We start from the raw sequence: 14,742 nt of genomic DNA, 5'->3' as shown, positions 1-14,742 counted from the left end.
TTGAGACCGCAAGGAGTTGGGGTGAGTCGATCAGCCGCCGAAGAAGATCGAGACCTGGCAAGAATATGGGTATTAGCATTCCAGATTAAGCTAGTGGTTGGTTCCCGCAAGGTGCTTGGTATACTTACAGCCATCACGACGCAGCATATACTGACATAGGGGCTCAACCGTTCACCGATTCGAGCACACTTCCAGAAGATCCCGAAGAAGCTGAAGTCAATATCAGGTCAGAACCATGTCACTTCATAGACTCGATATGGGGACCACTGCAGACAGCAGCAGTCAGCAACACTTACCCGCTCTGATTGCGGTCCATGATCCCAGGCATCATCGAGTGTGCATATGTGCTCGTGCAGATGATAAGCAAGAACACGAGCAGGAGTGATTGAAAGTTGAACAAGGCAGACTGCATCATGCACTAGAAGTTAACGATCCATCACCAGTAGAAGTGGCAGCAAGTGGGAAGGGAAGATTGCGGAGTATATTCACTGACCATCTTGAAGGTATATTCCCGTCGTTGGAATCCTCACTGCCTCTTAATTACTTTCTTCTTCTTTCCTTGCTCCAATCCCTCCCAGATTGTCTGTATCTCAAGAGGTACCTTTATCGGTCGTGTAAACCAACAGACGAGAAGTAACAACTGATGAGCCAGAACGACTTCCGTCCCGCGCGCAACCAAACCAAGTGATTCTGCCACCATGTCTTCCGTCACGAGTCCCCACCGCCTTTCCGCGCGGAAGTCCGGCCATCGTTCCGCCGCAGCTCCTGCTTCAATTCGCAACACATCTTCTGCTGCCCGTCCAGCCTCGCAGCCTCTCCGCCGTTCTCTGCCATCGCAGCAGACTTCTAGGGCTTCACCAGCCCCTCCCCGTCAGCCCAGTACTGGCCATGTGTCGAGTCAGCTCGCTTCTGCTTGGCCGTTCAATCCCCAGGAAACAGAACTAATCCGCGCCGGATACCGTCCCGCCTTTAAACCGCAACCCGTCGCCGAAGCGGACGAACAGTCCTCGAACAATAGCAACAAGAATAACAATAAAAAGGGGAAGACCAATAAGAAGAACAATATGGCGGAACCACGAGCCCGTGCCGCTAGGCACAAGGGTCAGATGAACTTTGCATCTGAACGTACGTCCGCCGTCGTTGGCTTCAATCGATCAACTAGATCTATATAGAGTTGTCGTTGCTAACGTTAACACACATTCAGTCCGTCTCCTCCTTCTTGCCTATGGTGACCCCCGTCCGCACCCATCTTACCCTCCCGAGCCACTCCCCGAAACCATCCGTGTACTGGACGAGATTGTCACCGACTTTGTTCTCGAGATGTGTCACGGTGCGGCACAGTACGCCAGCTATTCCCGCCGACAGAAGATCAAGGTCGATGACTTCCGATTTGCGTTGCGCCGGGATCCGAACAAGCTTGGTCGTGTGCAGGAACTTCTTCGCATGGAGCGTGAGCTGAAAGAGGCTCGTAAGGCATTTGATCAGAACGATGATCAGGTCGGCAACTTGAAGGATGCGGGCAAGAAGGGCCTCGAAGAACTTGGTGAAAGCGTTGATGGGAAGAAGAGTAAGGGCAAGGGGAAGAGAAATGCCAGGCGCGATTCTGATGCAACAGAGGATACGGCGCCGAAGAAGCGAAAGGTCGTAGGATGAGCTGAAATGATCTCGTCCAATACCTTTCCTTGCTGCTCTGGCTGCTGCTTCGTTTTTGTTTTTCTTTTTCTGGCGTTCGGGTCTACAGGGGTAGGGTTGTTCCACCTGCATTTCTAAACATATATGATATCCACTACTATCTGGTCGGCATTGGGGGGCGTTACTTATGTATCAAGATTGAAAATCCTACTTAGCTAAAACTAACTAACTCCCTGAATTGATGAAGATTATCAGGGGATCTATCATTACTGTAAAAGGTAAAGCTGCATCGATAAGAGGTGATCTGCCCTAAATAATACTCTATTGCAACGTCTACTATCAATAGAATCCTGAACATGCCACAAATATACTGCATATGTACCTCAAACCCACCGAAACTACCCTACCCTACATCACATACAAGAAAATTGGACAAAAGACGAAATGCAAGCTTCTGTTGCAGGGCTGATTGCATGTACGTAAAAGCATCTCTTTCTGCTCTCTTTTCCCATTTATTTCTTCCATTTCAAGCCAGACAGACGGACTCCCATACGCCGTTCGTTGCTCTTTTCTTTCATTCTTTCATTCTTATTTCTTTTTCCTCCTTTTCATTTTTTGGGGTTCGTTGGGTTCGGTCTTCGTAAGGTCCTATCCGTCCCTTGTGATGCTCAATTTTTCGGGGTGATCATTGATGAGGGTGCGTATTGGTAGGAATCATTGTAGGTAGGCTTCCATCCATACAACATGACTTCAGTTCCCCTGGGTGTTGGCACAAGGAACCGGATATGGACAGGGAACATATCATATATCCAGGAAAATGAAACGATATCAAGGGGGACATGCTTTTTGTTGCGTGGCGAGAGAAATGAACTGAAAAGAAAAAAGGAAAAAGAATTTTGCACAAATGAAATAAATGTTAAAAAGAGAAATGGAAAGGTATCGTTATAATAACCCTATGATATCCTCTTACGCGCGAGCCTCCTCTCCACTCCGTTCTTGAGTCCGCTGTTGCCCGCCCCGGCCTCCTTTGCCGCCCCGTTGGCCGCCGCGCTTGTCGCCCGACTCGCCGCTGCCGGACTCGCCTCCCAGAGTCAGCTGGGCGGTTGCTAGCCGGTTGGAGAGCTCCATCTGTGTACGGATGGTGTTGGCCAGGTAGGACACGACCAGGACGTCCTGGATGTGGTTGTTGCTGTTGATTTTTTGTTAGTTTGATACTTGGTTTCGAATGGATAACTGAAGGTTGGGGGAGGGTAAGGGACAACATACAAGTCACGCTCAATGTCAGCGGGCTCAACCTTAGGTGCCAGAGCCAAGGTGTTGAGCAGGTACTGGCCCAGGGCCGTCGAAGCAGGAGCCTCCTCGTCAATGACAGACTCAACGTAGCGGGAAACCCGGTCGATCATGCCCAGAACATCCTCAATCGCACGCTCCAGAGCCTCGATATCAGTGAAGATGTTGGCACGACGCTCCTCAGCATCACGGGCCGCAGCAATAGCCTCCAGACCACTCTTCTCGGCCTCACCGTAGCGGATCTCGTAAGGGACGGGGATGAAGGCGGCGCTGTCGGCGGCTCTCTCCGCGGTCACACCAACGGGGGCGGAGATGTAGGCGCGGGTCTCGATATCCTTTCCAGCCTCGGTGGAGACGGTCAAGTGGACGGCAGGGTGAGGCCATGTGCCATCACCCTGGCCGCTGTAGAAGTTCTGGATCAAAGCGGAAAAGGTGTTCAGCTCGGACGAGGTGGCGTACCAACCCACGAGCACTTCCTTGGGGTTGGCCTTCAGATGCAACGCAAGCATCTGCTTCTGGTATTCCATGTCCACCTCAACCTGGTCTGTCGTCTCCGTGTGTCCAACAGCGAAGGTGCTGCGGATTTCCACCTCGGTTCCATCCTCGGATCTGGTTCCCAGCAGAGTACCGATGACACGCTCCTGGTCAGCGTTGCGACGGAGGGAGTGGTCCAGGATCGAGAAGAGTGCCTAGCCCAGAGAGTTAGCACTATGACTCTGGTCGAAAAGTCTGTAAGACCCAGCCATATAACACGTACCTGGGGCTGGATGACAACGTTCAGAGGGGCGGTTGTCGGTGCAGTCCCCACTGCCACGGGGCCCAGAGGGCGAGCGAGGTGAAGGAAGGAATCAGCTTCAGCCATGATGAAAAGTAGGTCGAGCGGTCTCTCGGGTTGATCTCGTCCTGGCCGTGGGGGGGAAAGAGTGGCACTCTGGGGTTCGGGATACTAATTAAATCTTCCGCCTCTGATGCCGCGACGGAGGTTCTGCTGCGAGGCTCAAATTGTGTGTGCGCAAAGGGAATTTCGCGCTAAGATAAGATAAGCAACTCCCCCCCAACGCCGCGAAAAAATAATCCGCCCAACTGCAATCGACCCCGAATTGTTGCTATTCTAGTGGCCATAGCCAATTTAATTTTGTCTTTACTTTATTATCAATGGCTCCTCCAAGAGGCAGAGCTCCTAGAGGCCGCGGCAAACGCTCGAGAGGGCCCGTCGGGCGCCGCGATGCCTTCCAGGCTTCTCGGGTTGCCGACATAGAGTGAGCATCACTTCCGCGCTGGTCTCTACAGTGAAGCTGACCAACCGTGCAGGTCTGATGATTCTTCGTCCGGTGAAGATGGTCCTATCGATGAGCATATGGAGGGTGGTATGGCCGAAGAGGAAGCCATGGATGTCGGTTCGTCCAGCGATGAAGAGGATGAGAAGTCCGGTCGTCCTTACAACGAGCTGCTACAACTGTTGAACACATCTACCGACTCCAAGGGCCCGGCCTGCAAGAGGAGAAAGGTTGAACATAAGAACACAGAAACCGTCGAGGTTGTTCGCGAGGACCCTGTTGCGGAGGAGGACGAAGAAGCTCTCGGGGAGGACGATCTTGAGCAACAAGAGCCTTCGGATGAAGAGGACAATGGAAATCAAGAAGATGCTGGTGCGCAGGATAGTGATGACGAAGACGGTATGGTCTTATGCTGTTTATTTATTTTGCCATTGCACTAATGTTCAACAGACAACGATCCTTTCGACACGCACTTTACGAACCCGACGGAAGACGAGCTGGCCAAGAAGATCAAGGCTATTGGGGAGAACAAGTGGAAGAATGCAAAGAAGGAACTGCCAGAAGGCTTGAGGCTTGTGCGCGCTATTCCAGATACTGGAGACGATGCGTCCTGGCTACCTCCAATGAAGCAGATCTCAAGCGTGAAGGTGAGCGTGGCAGCTCCAGTCTACTGAAACGGCCGCTGATCTAGATCCGGTACAGCTTAAGAGAAAACTTAAAGAGCCAGCCTCCGATAAATTCCCCCAAATCGGTGGACAGGCCCAGCACATTGCTCCGTACATCTTCGGCTACCAGGACGTTTTGTATGGAGCCCGGACGCCATCCAACTCGGCCCAGATGCGCGATCTTCTGGCCCTCCACGCCACCAACCACGTGCTCAAGACCCGCGATCGAGTGCTCAAGAACAACACACGCTTGGCCAAAGAGCAAGACGCCGACATCGATGTCCGAGACCAGGGCTTCACTCGGCCGAAGGTACTTTATCTCTTGCCTACCAAGCAGGCTTGTGTGCGGGCCGTCGAGTCCATCACGCGCTTCTTCCAACCCGAGCAACAAGAAAACAAGAAACGTCTCCTCGACACCTTCTCGGCGGCTGATGACCCGTCATGGGAGAGCAAGCCGGACGACTTCCGCGAGCTCTTCGGTGGCAATGACGACGACATGTTCCGCCTGGGTCTCAAGTTCACCCGCAAGACTGTCAAGTATTTTGCGCAATTCTACACCTCCGATATGATCCTGGCCAGTCCACTGGGTCTACGCACCATCATGGACCAGGCAGAGTAAGTCGGCTAGCTCAACCCTCGGGTCCAGAACGTTCTATCTAACCTCTCACAGTGTTAAGAAACGCGATCACGACTTCCTCTCGTCTATCGAAGTAGTAATTGTCGACCACGCGGATGCATTGCTCATGCAAAACTGGGATCACATCGACTACATCATGAAGCACCTCAACCTGCAGCCCCGAGAGGCACACGGATGTGACTTCAGTCGTGTACGGACATGGTACCTGGACAACAACGCGCGGTATGTGCGGCAGATGATCATGCTCACCTCATTCGTCACTCCGGAGATGAACTCGGTGTTCTCGGCGCACATGCACAACACCTCGGGCAGGGTCAAGGCCACGCCGATCCACGCGGGCGCGATCACCGAGCTCCCCCTCCCGGTCTCGGTCAGGCAGACATTTACCCGCTTCGACTGTCTCTCGCCGGCGAAAGACCCCGATGCGCGGTTCAAGCACTTCACCACGACTATCCTCTCGTCGCTGGTGCGCGACATTGCCTCCGGTCGCGGCAAGGCCAGCGCCGGCGGAACCCTGATCTTCATCCCGTCGTACCTGGACTTTGTGCGCGTGCGTAATCACTTCGCCACGTCGCAGCAGACCACCAACGTCTCCTTTGGAGCCATCTCCGAATACACCGAGCAGCGGGAGGCGGCGCGGGCTCGCTCGTATTTCATGAATGGGCGCCAGTCGGTGCTGCTGTACACGGAACGTCTGCACCACTTCCGTCGGTACCAGCTCCGCGGGGTCAAGCGGATCATCATGTACGGCGTGCCTGAGAACCCGGCGTTCTATGGCGAGATTGTCGGGTTCCTGGGATTGGATCCAGCGGCGTTGGTCGAGGCGGCCGAGGGAGGTGTGCGCGCATTGTTCTCCAAGTGGGATGCGCTGAAGATGGAACGGATTGTGGGCACGCAGCGATTGGGCAATATGATGCGCGAGAAGGGAGGAGATACTTTTACGTTTATGTAGAACATATATACTAGGAGCTGTATAATTTTATGTGTATACTGTTGAGACAAACCAACAACTACTTCACACAAAGTCTGGGCACGGACCTTGAGTACTTGATAGAATTTGATCCCTGCTGCTCACATGCAGATGCACATCTCATTGAATATCCATGTTGGCGTCATATCCGCCCATGTATTCTACTTCATGATGTGATATCGCAGTACATCCGTGGACCTTGTGTTAGTGTCACTTCAACAAATATATATCTACCTAGGCAGCTATTAGATATTTAGTAGATCCGATAAGCGCACTACAACCAAGGAACCATTCCCATGCACAGCCAGCAACCCCCAGGGATACCTGCATAGCATTTCAATCGGATTGTTATGCTTCCTGAACAATACAATACATTTCTCATATACTCTTTCCAACAGCACACTCAATCGATATAACAACCAACATAAAAATAGTAAGATTCGGACACACTCCCCTCCAAACCGAAGGGTGTCACAAGGGCCCGATTAGTCATGCAACAAAAACCAGGCCGATCGCGGCTCTAAAAGCAGTTTGGTGTCACGGGCTTATTTTGACTGGGATTTATTATTTTCTTCTTTTGATTAATAAAAAGAAGTGATATCGTCGCATTCCAGTGCTCTTCCAGCCGGTCTGTTGACTTTCAAGTTTTTTTTTCCTCTTTCCAAAGGGGCGCAGGGATACACTACTTACTACTTTACTTATTTTTCTTTTTAATCCATGAGTTACATGAACGATTAAACGATACTTCAAAACCATTTTGTTTTTTTATGAATTTATGATTTACGAAGGAAAGGAAATCAAAAACACGAACTAACCAAAGCAAAATCACTTACCTTAACCTGGAACCACTGGAATAAAAAAATGTCTCTGAATCCATCTGACGCAAGGGGCGTCAACTCGACCGCGGGTGAAGAAACTCAGCAACAATATGTAACTTTACTACCGGCTCAGAACAATCAAGTCGATGAGCAGCAGCAGCAGCAGCACGTTGTCTATTCGGAGCAGACGCCACTGCTTCATTCGGGACATGGACATGTTTCTGCTTCTGCTTCTTCAACAATGCAACACTGCTTAACTCAGCCATGGTGGAAGACGGCGCAGCAGGTATCCTGCGATGTCTGGCTGCAGGGTAAGGGCATGATCTTGGTCATGTTCGCGCAGTTCTTTGGTGCGTCAATGAATGTCATGACGCAAATTTTGGAAATCAAGGGTCGTGATGGGAAGGGGTTTCATCCGTTTCAGGTGCGTTTCTATATCACCTACCTATTCTGCTGGATAGCTAGCTACCTAGTAGATGGATGATCTACTGTGTGTGAACTGTGTAGGGGATGCCCACTCGTGGGGCACCCTCTAGTTGAAGACGCTAGATATGGTCCCTGCTCAGGAACCCGGCTGATCCCCCGTACTACAGATCCTGTTCGCCCGCATGTCTATCACTGTTCTCGCTAGTTACCTCTACATGTGGTACGCGCGAGTACCGCATCCGTTCGGAACGCGCGAAACCTTTACTCTGCTGATGCTGCGCGCTGGAGGTGGATTCTTCGGCGTCTACGGGCTCTACTACTCCGTTCAGTATTTGCCGCTCTCCGAGGCAACCGTGGTGACTTTCCTAGCCCCGATCCTGAGCTGCTATGCTTGCTCGCTCTTGATCCCCAACGAGACCTTCACGCGCAAGCAGCAACTTGCCGGACTGGTCTCGCTGGCGGGTGTCGTTCTCATCGCTCGGCCGTTCCCGTTCATGCGCTCGGGCGCCGACTCCGAAGAACCGGAGCAAGGCGATAAGCCCGGTGCCACCGATAGCTACCACCACGTGCTGGCCATCGTGGTGGCTGCGGTCGGAGTGCTGGGAGCCTCGTGTGCGTACACCACGATCCGGATGATCGGACAGCGCTGTCACCCGCTCGTCTCAGTGACTTACTTTTCCTCATTCACGACGGTCGTAGCTACATTGGCAATGCTGGTCATGCCCTCGGTTCCGCTGGAGCTGCCGGGAACGCTGTGGGAATGGACGCTGCTTCTTGGGCTGGGTGTTAGCGGATTCTTGCTGCAGTTCCTGCTCACGGCAGGTCTGGCGTATGTGCCGCCAGTGCGGAAGACCAAGCCCAAGACTTCGGTGGACTGGGATCGGGACTATGGCACGCGTGACGACGAGGAGGAGGCATCAGCGAAGCCAACATCGTCCGGATCGCGGGCTACTTTCATGCTGTACACGCAGATGCTGTTTGCCGTGTTCTACGACCGGGCGATCTGGGGTAGTACGTTGTCGGCGGTGAGCTGGGCGGGATCGGCGCTGATCCTGGTGAGCGCGATGTATGTGGCCATGGCGCGAGAGGGCGCAAAGGGAACCGCATCCGAGGAGAAGGAGGGAGGAGATCAAGAGGGCACGGACGAGAACCGGGCTGGAGTGGCTGCAGAAGCGCGTCTGGAGGAGGGCGGGGAAAGACAACAGAGCGGGGGTCGCGCATGAGGCGTTTTGCAAATCGCGCGACGATCTGAGGGATTTGCCTGAAGTTCTTTGAGGGGGGAAAGTAAAAAGGAAGCAGGTCGGCGTCACAGTGCATAGCTCGACAGCGGAGGGAAGAGGTTGAGCGATGCCACATGTTCGATAAGGGGAGGAAGGGCTCACATTGCATAGCATACTGGCGCAGAGCATAGCAGTATATACAAAGGATATATAAAGTCACTAGTTATGGGGTCGTGATTGATTGATTGATTAATAGATTGATAGCAGTGAAAGTGAGGCGGTCGGATGCACTGATACTCCCATACTAAGTATACACTAGTAAATGATGCCAGTCCGTAAGTGGCAAAGCGTGTAGAGAGCTCCACTCCAATGGGCATCCCCAATTGCTTTTGAGGTCTGTGATTGGTCGTAATGTGGAAAAGTGGCTGAAGCTCTTTCTGGATCGGGATTGTGATAGGCTCGCTTCAATACTCTTACCAGACTAATACTGATACTGACGGAGATAGTGGAGGGAGGGCAATCCGGGGATATCACTGCTTCTTATACTAACTCTTTACTTTGTTCATGTAACATCTCTACGTGGCATTTTCAATTGGATACAACTCTCCCCATTCCACAAGTCAAGATATTCTAGCATCAATACTACCACTACCACCACTATTACTACTACAACCGGAGCACTCTGATCCTACCGGCGAGCTTGACTGCAGCATCCCTGCATGTGAACCAGTTGATTGGCCGCCACCACCGTCATAAGGTTGCACTTGAGACCGTGCTGTTCCGATTCTCGAATATTAACTAATATTACTTTATACACTTCTTATATGTTGCTATTATCACTTCGTACTTCTTTCTATCTCAAGTGTGTATCTGTGCATTTTCCACTACTAAACTAGCTTATATATAAGCTAGTCCCGTCATTCTTTCTCTATAACTCCTTTATATTCATTCATCTTTAGACTTTCATTCTACACTTATCCATACATCTAAACCATTAGACTAGACAAGATATAAACCATCAAAATATACTATACAAAATGCGCCACTTCGACACCTGGATCCTCCGTGACCCCTACTCCATCTTCCACTACTATCCCACAGGCAAACGATGGCCAGAAACCATTCGCGAATTGATTCAATCTCGTCAAATATGCAGTCCTCCATCTACATCCACATCCTCCAACGACAACATCATACCATCCGCAGCAGCAGACAGCACCTCCCAACCAACAAGCAGCTTTTTCCAACGTCTGCCCCCAGAAATCCGCCTCATGATCTACGCCTACGTCTTCAACGACTCCCCCAACACCAGCCCCAACAACCCCAATGACACCACTACTACTACAAACACAACCATCCACTTGGTCCAAATCCGCAACAAAATCCACCACGTCCGATGCACACACCCCTCCCCACTCGACAAACACCGCCAATGCTGTCCCCAAACCATGGCCCGATGGCGCACCTCTCCCACCACGATCCCCAAACCCATCATCACCACCACTACCACCACAAACCCTCCCAAAGGAACAAATCAAGCAAAGCAACACGACACAAACAGCACCCTCTACCCGCACACGCACCCCTCCCTCCCCACCACCCTCTCTCGCAACACCACCTCCCCACTCCTAACCTGCCGAGCAATGTACCTCGAGTCCGCCCCCCTCCTCTACACCCTCACCACGATTGACACAGACGACCTCTACACCTTCCTCTCATTCATCAACACCATCTCCCCCCATCTCCGGAAATACATCAAGTCCCTCACCGTGCAATACACACCGATCTGGCAGCCCATGGCGGGCCAGGAGTATCCGTTCTCCGTGTACACGCATACGCACAATGATATGCTCTGGGGTGGGTTCTGGGATGCCGTGGCGAGGAAGTGTCCCGGGTTGGAGAGGGTCAGGTTAGGGCTGGATTTGGGGACCGTGTTTGCGGTTAATAACCTTGTAGGAGGAGGAGGTGGTGGTGGTGGTGGGGGGATGTCGGTGACCGGGGGGAATATGGTTAGTTTCGGGACCGAGGAGGAGTGGGTGAGGCCGTTGTTACAGGTACGGGGGCTGAAGGGGTTTGAGTTGGGGGTGATGGTTAGGTGTGATCGGTTGGCGAGACGGGTGTTGGAGAATGGGTTGGTGAGGGATGTGCAGGTGCTTAGGGAGAGGTTGGTCGAGGTGATGTGTCGGGAGAGGGATGATGGAGAGGAGGAGGATGTGGTGGTGGGTGAGAGGGGGAGGTTGGCTATTATGGCTGCTTGAGGGGAAGAAGTAAAGTGGTCGAGTCGAGTCTTTAAAGCGTTTTGTTGCATGATGATTATAGATACCCTTGTTTTGTTATTTGTGTGCTCAATAGAAGTCGTTAGTTAGACTGACTACTATATATACTGCATCCACTGCTACTAGTACTACCACTTCTCATATCCATGAATGAATTAGCCCTTCTATCAATCAATCTAGCTGTACATTACCATCCATCCATCCACCCATCTTATGCCCTGAATAAGAATTGAAAAGAATATGCAATTTACCAAGAAAACCCAATCAACCAACAATAACCACCAACCCATCCCAACATCCCATTAAACATACCAATCCAGACAATCATTACTCATTAACTCGGTCAGAAAGGAAAAAGAAATATAAAATATAACATCTATTCCTTTTCTTTTTTTCCAACGCTACCGTGAGCTAATGAAAATAAAGTCCTCGCTTAACTTACATCGATCGTTGCAACAAGTCAGAACACAGACCTCTCCACCAGTCTGGGGTCCGATGAAAAATATCGTAGATGATCAATCAATCAATCAACCGTGATGCTGCTCATGCTCCTGCTGTTGAAGCTGTTGCTGCAATGCCTCCGTGCTGCGTTCCACCTCGGAATCGTGCTCTTCCTCGCTGGTGGGCGATGGTGCCCGGCTGCCAACGAGAGAACGGCGACTGCGCATCTACATTGGGGTCACAATTAGTCAATGCAACAGAGTAGTAAGAATCATGCACCTACCCATGCGCGAACACCCCCAATCAATCCCAAACTGTAGCCCGTTGCAAAGTCCGGCTCGTTCCGACCGTTGCCGATTGTGCTCTCCGGACGTCCCAGAGCCTCTACCCGAGAAACATGCGCCTTGCTGCCCAGCACAGGACTGGTGACACCGCTGCGCGAGCCGCCCAGATCCACGCTGTTGCGCGCGCTCGATAGCGGGCTGTTGGGCCGGCTGTTTTGCCAGAACTGACGCAGCTCCCGACCCAATTCTTGGCCTGTCGTAGTCCAGTTAGACCGGATGCTGTCCCGGAGCTCATTCACGTGACGCTTGATCTCCAGCTCATTCTTCTTCAACCATGACACGTTCAGTTCCTGTCGTGAAGCACCACGCTTAAACTGTCGCGAAATGTACTGGTCGTAGTCGCGAACAATTCTGTATTTGAATGAGCCCCCATCCAAAGCATATCCATCGAGCAGCACAACTCACCTGGTAATAATTCCCGTTGTGCTCACACCCTCTGTCCGCTGCGTAGCCAAGAACTTTCCTTGAGCCTTGATCGGCGCATAGATATCATCTCCCTCATCCGCACCATATGGTAAATCATCATGCGCAACGTAATCAATCTGGTGGTCATCGATGAATTCCGGCGTCACGATCCAAGGGCAATTGGGAATCACTTCATCCACCCATCTGCAATGACGGATGCTTTCTGCGCGCTCGGCACCGCTCAGGACCGTCAGTCCCTTGCGCTTATGTGTTTCTTCGTCTCCGGTCACTCCGACGATCAAATGCACGTCAGGGAACGCCTTCTTCGCTTGTTCCAGCTGTCGCATGTGTCTGCACACCTCATGGTTAGCACTCTGTCCACATAAGCCAGATGGCCGATACATACCCCACATGGAACAGATCAAACACGCCGTCCGCATACACGCGCACCGGCCGTCCCGTTGGCGGAGGGTTGGTGTGATAACCGACGGGGTCCTGAAGTCCAGCACGCGCGGGAGGGCTCATCAACGGCTCCGATGTGTCTACCTGCAAGCCCGGCCGGCTCTTGCTCCGACTCTCGATATCACTGCTGGCCACGGTGGTCTCTGATGGCTCGCCCGGATCCTCCTTGCTGAGGGCCGATGGTGCGTCGGGGAGATCGCCATTGGAAGCTGGAACGTGACCTTCACTGGTGGACGCCTTGCGGGCCCGTTTGGTGGGCGGAACGGTGCCGGCAGAGGTGACATCGAGAGACGATTGCTTCTTGTGCTTGCTGGGCAAGGGAATGGCGGAGCCTGTGGACTCGTCGCCTTCCTCACCGGACGCATCGCGAGAGGAGGGTTGCAAAAGTTCTGCAGGGGATGGAATGGCGGCATTGGCGGAAAGATGTTGGGAACCGCTGCGCTTGCGTTTAGTCGAAGATTGGGGGGAGGACATGATGGCCGACCGAGGGAGCACAGCTCGACTTCTGTCAATAAAAAAAATTACACGGAAATGAAGAAGCTGAGGAGGAGGAGGAGGAGCGGCGAAAGGAGTAGGAGGATAAGAAATTAATCCGCTTGGCGACAGGTGAGACAAGAGGACAGAAAAGCAGGACGGAGAGGATGTGGAGGAGGGAAGAGGAGTACGGGAGGGCCCGGGGATGGGATCCAAAGCACAGAGGAGAAGATGAAATCCCTCAACAAACCATGGGGGGGAAAATGGTGGAGAGGGAGGAAGAGAGAGAGAAAGAGTAAGAAGAGGAAGAAGAAGAAGAGGAAGAGGAAGAGGAAGAAACTAGAGCAGGACCCTTGACAGACGGGCGATGGAGCAAGCAAAGACAAGGGGAAGAAACCGACCGAAAGTATCGCGGATCCGAAACTAGAGCGCAGACTAAAAAAGGCAAGAATCTCAAAATCTTCCCGACCGGGAATATTGATTCATGTATGGTACCTTACTCAAACTACTCAAACTCGACTGATCACCTTCGATAGAACTGACCGCTTACCAGTAAATGGGTCGCTAATGACCGCGAGAAACTGCTAATTACTGCTAGATACGTACGTTCTGCTAAAATACTGGCACTGCCCACAGTGGGGAAAGCAAGCAAGACAATTGACCGTCACGTATGGTCCTGCCCCAACCATCATCGCCTATCACGGGACTCCGGCGGGCCCTCTCATTCGCCCGGTCCTTCCAAAGTAACCATACGGTGTACCTCAATCAGGCCTTTTTTGCGAAGTACTGTACTTACTACTTAGACTACCAACTAAGTACTAGATCCATCCTACGGACTCCTCTTTCACTCCACATCTCTTGTCGCAATTGACTTCCAGATGGTGTCAAGACTCCTGCACAGCCAACGTTTCTATATGCATACGATATAATTTAGAACGAAAAAAGGAGACAAAAGATTCAACATACACGGCTCGCTTCCATCCCGGTTCCAGAAACTCCGCTGCTGAAGCAAGCATTCGACGAGTTTGCCTTACCCGACCCCGGACTTATAAAAACTGTACGTCATGCCATCATGGAATATTTCTCCCCCCGGGACGCCATACATGGTGTGCAACTCCGCTATTTCCCTCCCCTCCCTGACGTGATCGATTGGTTACAACATACCAATGTCGTGCTCAAGCCGGGACATCGCAAGGGCTGTCCCGCCGGTAATTTTCCAGGCTGCAGCTGAGGTGGACACGGCATCGCATCGTCAAGGAGCAGGGAAGACACAGACAATAAGATAGAGAAAGAAAATTGGGACAATCATGGAATATATCATGGTTCATCAACAGTGGGCGTTTTGTGCGGTATCTTGTTCATGGCATGAAACAGACGTACTCTCGTGAGGCCGGCCGCTCGCGGC

At 52.0% G+C, this 14,742-nt stretch overlaps 7 protein-coding genes across 7 annotated transcripts; 4 read left to right on the top strand and 3 right to left on the bottom strand.

Moving 5' to 3' along the window:
- Positions 1–30: 30 nt before the first annotated feature.
- BO85DRAFT_484604 (protein kish) lies at positions 31–412 on the bottom strand (the record flags this gene model as incomplete). Its single annotated transcript, XM_025663247.1, has 3 exons — positions 31–54; positions 129–210; positions 297–412. 3 exons carry the CDS (start codon positions 410–412, stop codon positions 31–33), a joined length of 222 nt encoding a protein of 73 aa, XP_025518766.1.
- A 286-nt stretch (positions 413–698) lies between these two features.
- Positions 699–1,897, top strand: BO85DRAFT_475044 (putative transcription initiation factor TFIID subunit 13; the record flags this gene model as incomplete). Its single annotated transcript, XM_025662694.1, has 2 exons — positions 699–1,125; positions 1,205–1,897. 2 exons carry the CDS (start codon positions 699–701, stop codon positions 1,651–1,653), a joined length of 876 nt encoding a protein of 291 aa, XP_025518765.1. The 3' UTR covers positions 1,654–1,897.
- Positions 1,898–2,243: 346 nt separating this feature from the next.
- Positions 2,244–3,851, bottom strand: BO85DRAFT_445999 (eukaryotic translation initiation factor 3 subunit F). The gene is made up of 3 exons (XM_025659395.1): positions 3,680–3,851; positions 2,899–3,611; positions 2,244–2,821 (listed from the first exon to the last, which is right to left on the bottom strand). Exons 1-3 carry the CDS (start codon positions 3,782–3,784, stop codon positions 2,599–2,601), a joined length of 1,041 nt encoding a protein of 346 aa, XP_025518764.1. The 5' UTR covers positions 3,785–3,851; the 3' UTR covers positions 2,244–2,598.
- A 131-nt stretch (positions 3,852–3,982) lies between these two features.
- BO85DRAFT_414061 (UTP25 family protein) lies at positions 3,983–6,522 on the top strand. The gene is made up of 5 exons (XM_025657632.1): positions 3,983–4,181; positions 4,234–4,598; positions 4,650–4,846; positions 4,902–5,479; positions 5,535–6,522. Exons 1-5 carry the CDS (start codon positions 4,078–4,080, stop codon positions 6,451–6,453), a joined length of 2,163 nt encoding a protein of 720 aa, XP_025518763.1. The 5' UTR covers positions 3,983–4,077; the 3' UTR covers positions 6,454–6,522.
- Positions 6,523–7,065: 543 nt separating this feature from the next.
- On the top strand, positions 7,066–9,231 carry BO85DRAFT_414057 (DMT family transporter). The gene is made up of 2 exons (XM_025657631.1): positions 7,066–7,713; positions 7,883–9,231. The coding sequence occupies exons 1-2, from the start codon at positions 7,333–7,335 to the stop codon at positions 8,936–8,938; spliced, it is 1,437 nt and encodes a 478-aa protein (XP_025518762.1). The 5' UTR covers positions 7,066–7,332; the 3' UTR covers positions 8,939–9,231.
- Positions 9,232–9,785: 554 nt separating this feature from the next.
- BO85DRAFT_445996 (uncharacterized protein) lies at positions 9,786–11,549 on the top strand. The gene has a single exon (XM_025659394.1). It carries the CDS (start codon positions 9,973–9,975, stop codon positions 11,191–11,193), a length of 1,221 nt encoding a protein of 406 aa, XP_025518761.1. The 5' UTR covers positions 9,786–9,972; the 3' UTR covers positions 11,194–11,549.
- On the bottom strand, positions 11,466–13,672 carry BO85DRAFT_179299 (choline-phosphate cytidylyltransferase). Its single transcript, XM_025654342.1, has 4 exons — positions 12,808–13,672; positions 12,402–12,752; positions 11,936–12,347; positions 11,466–11,879 (listed from the first exon to the last, which is right to left on the bottom strand). Exons 1-4 carry the CDS (start codon positions 13,335–13,337, stop codon positions 11,739–11,741), a joined length of 1,434 nt encoding a protein of 477 aa, XP_025518760.1. The 5' UTR covers positions 13,338–13,672; the 3' UTR covers positions 11,466–11,738.
- Between the last annotated feature and the right edge of the window lie 1,070 nt (positions 13,673–14,742).

The sequence above is a fragment of the Aspergillus piperis genome (assembly GCF_003184755.1).
Source record: "Aspergillus piperis CBS 112811 unplaced genomic scaffold BO85scaffold_3, whole genome shotgun sequence".
NCBI lineage: Eukaryota > Fungi > Ascomycota > Eurotiomycetes > Eurotiales > Aspergillaceae > Aspergillus > Aspergillus piperis.
Note: the sequence above shows the minus strand (reverse complement) of the source record. Positions and strands in the feature narration are given on the sequence as shown.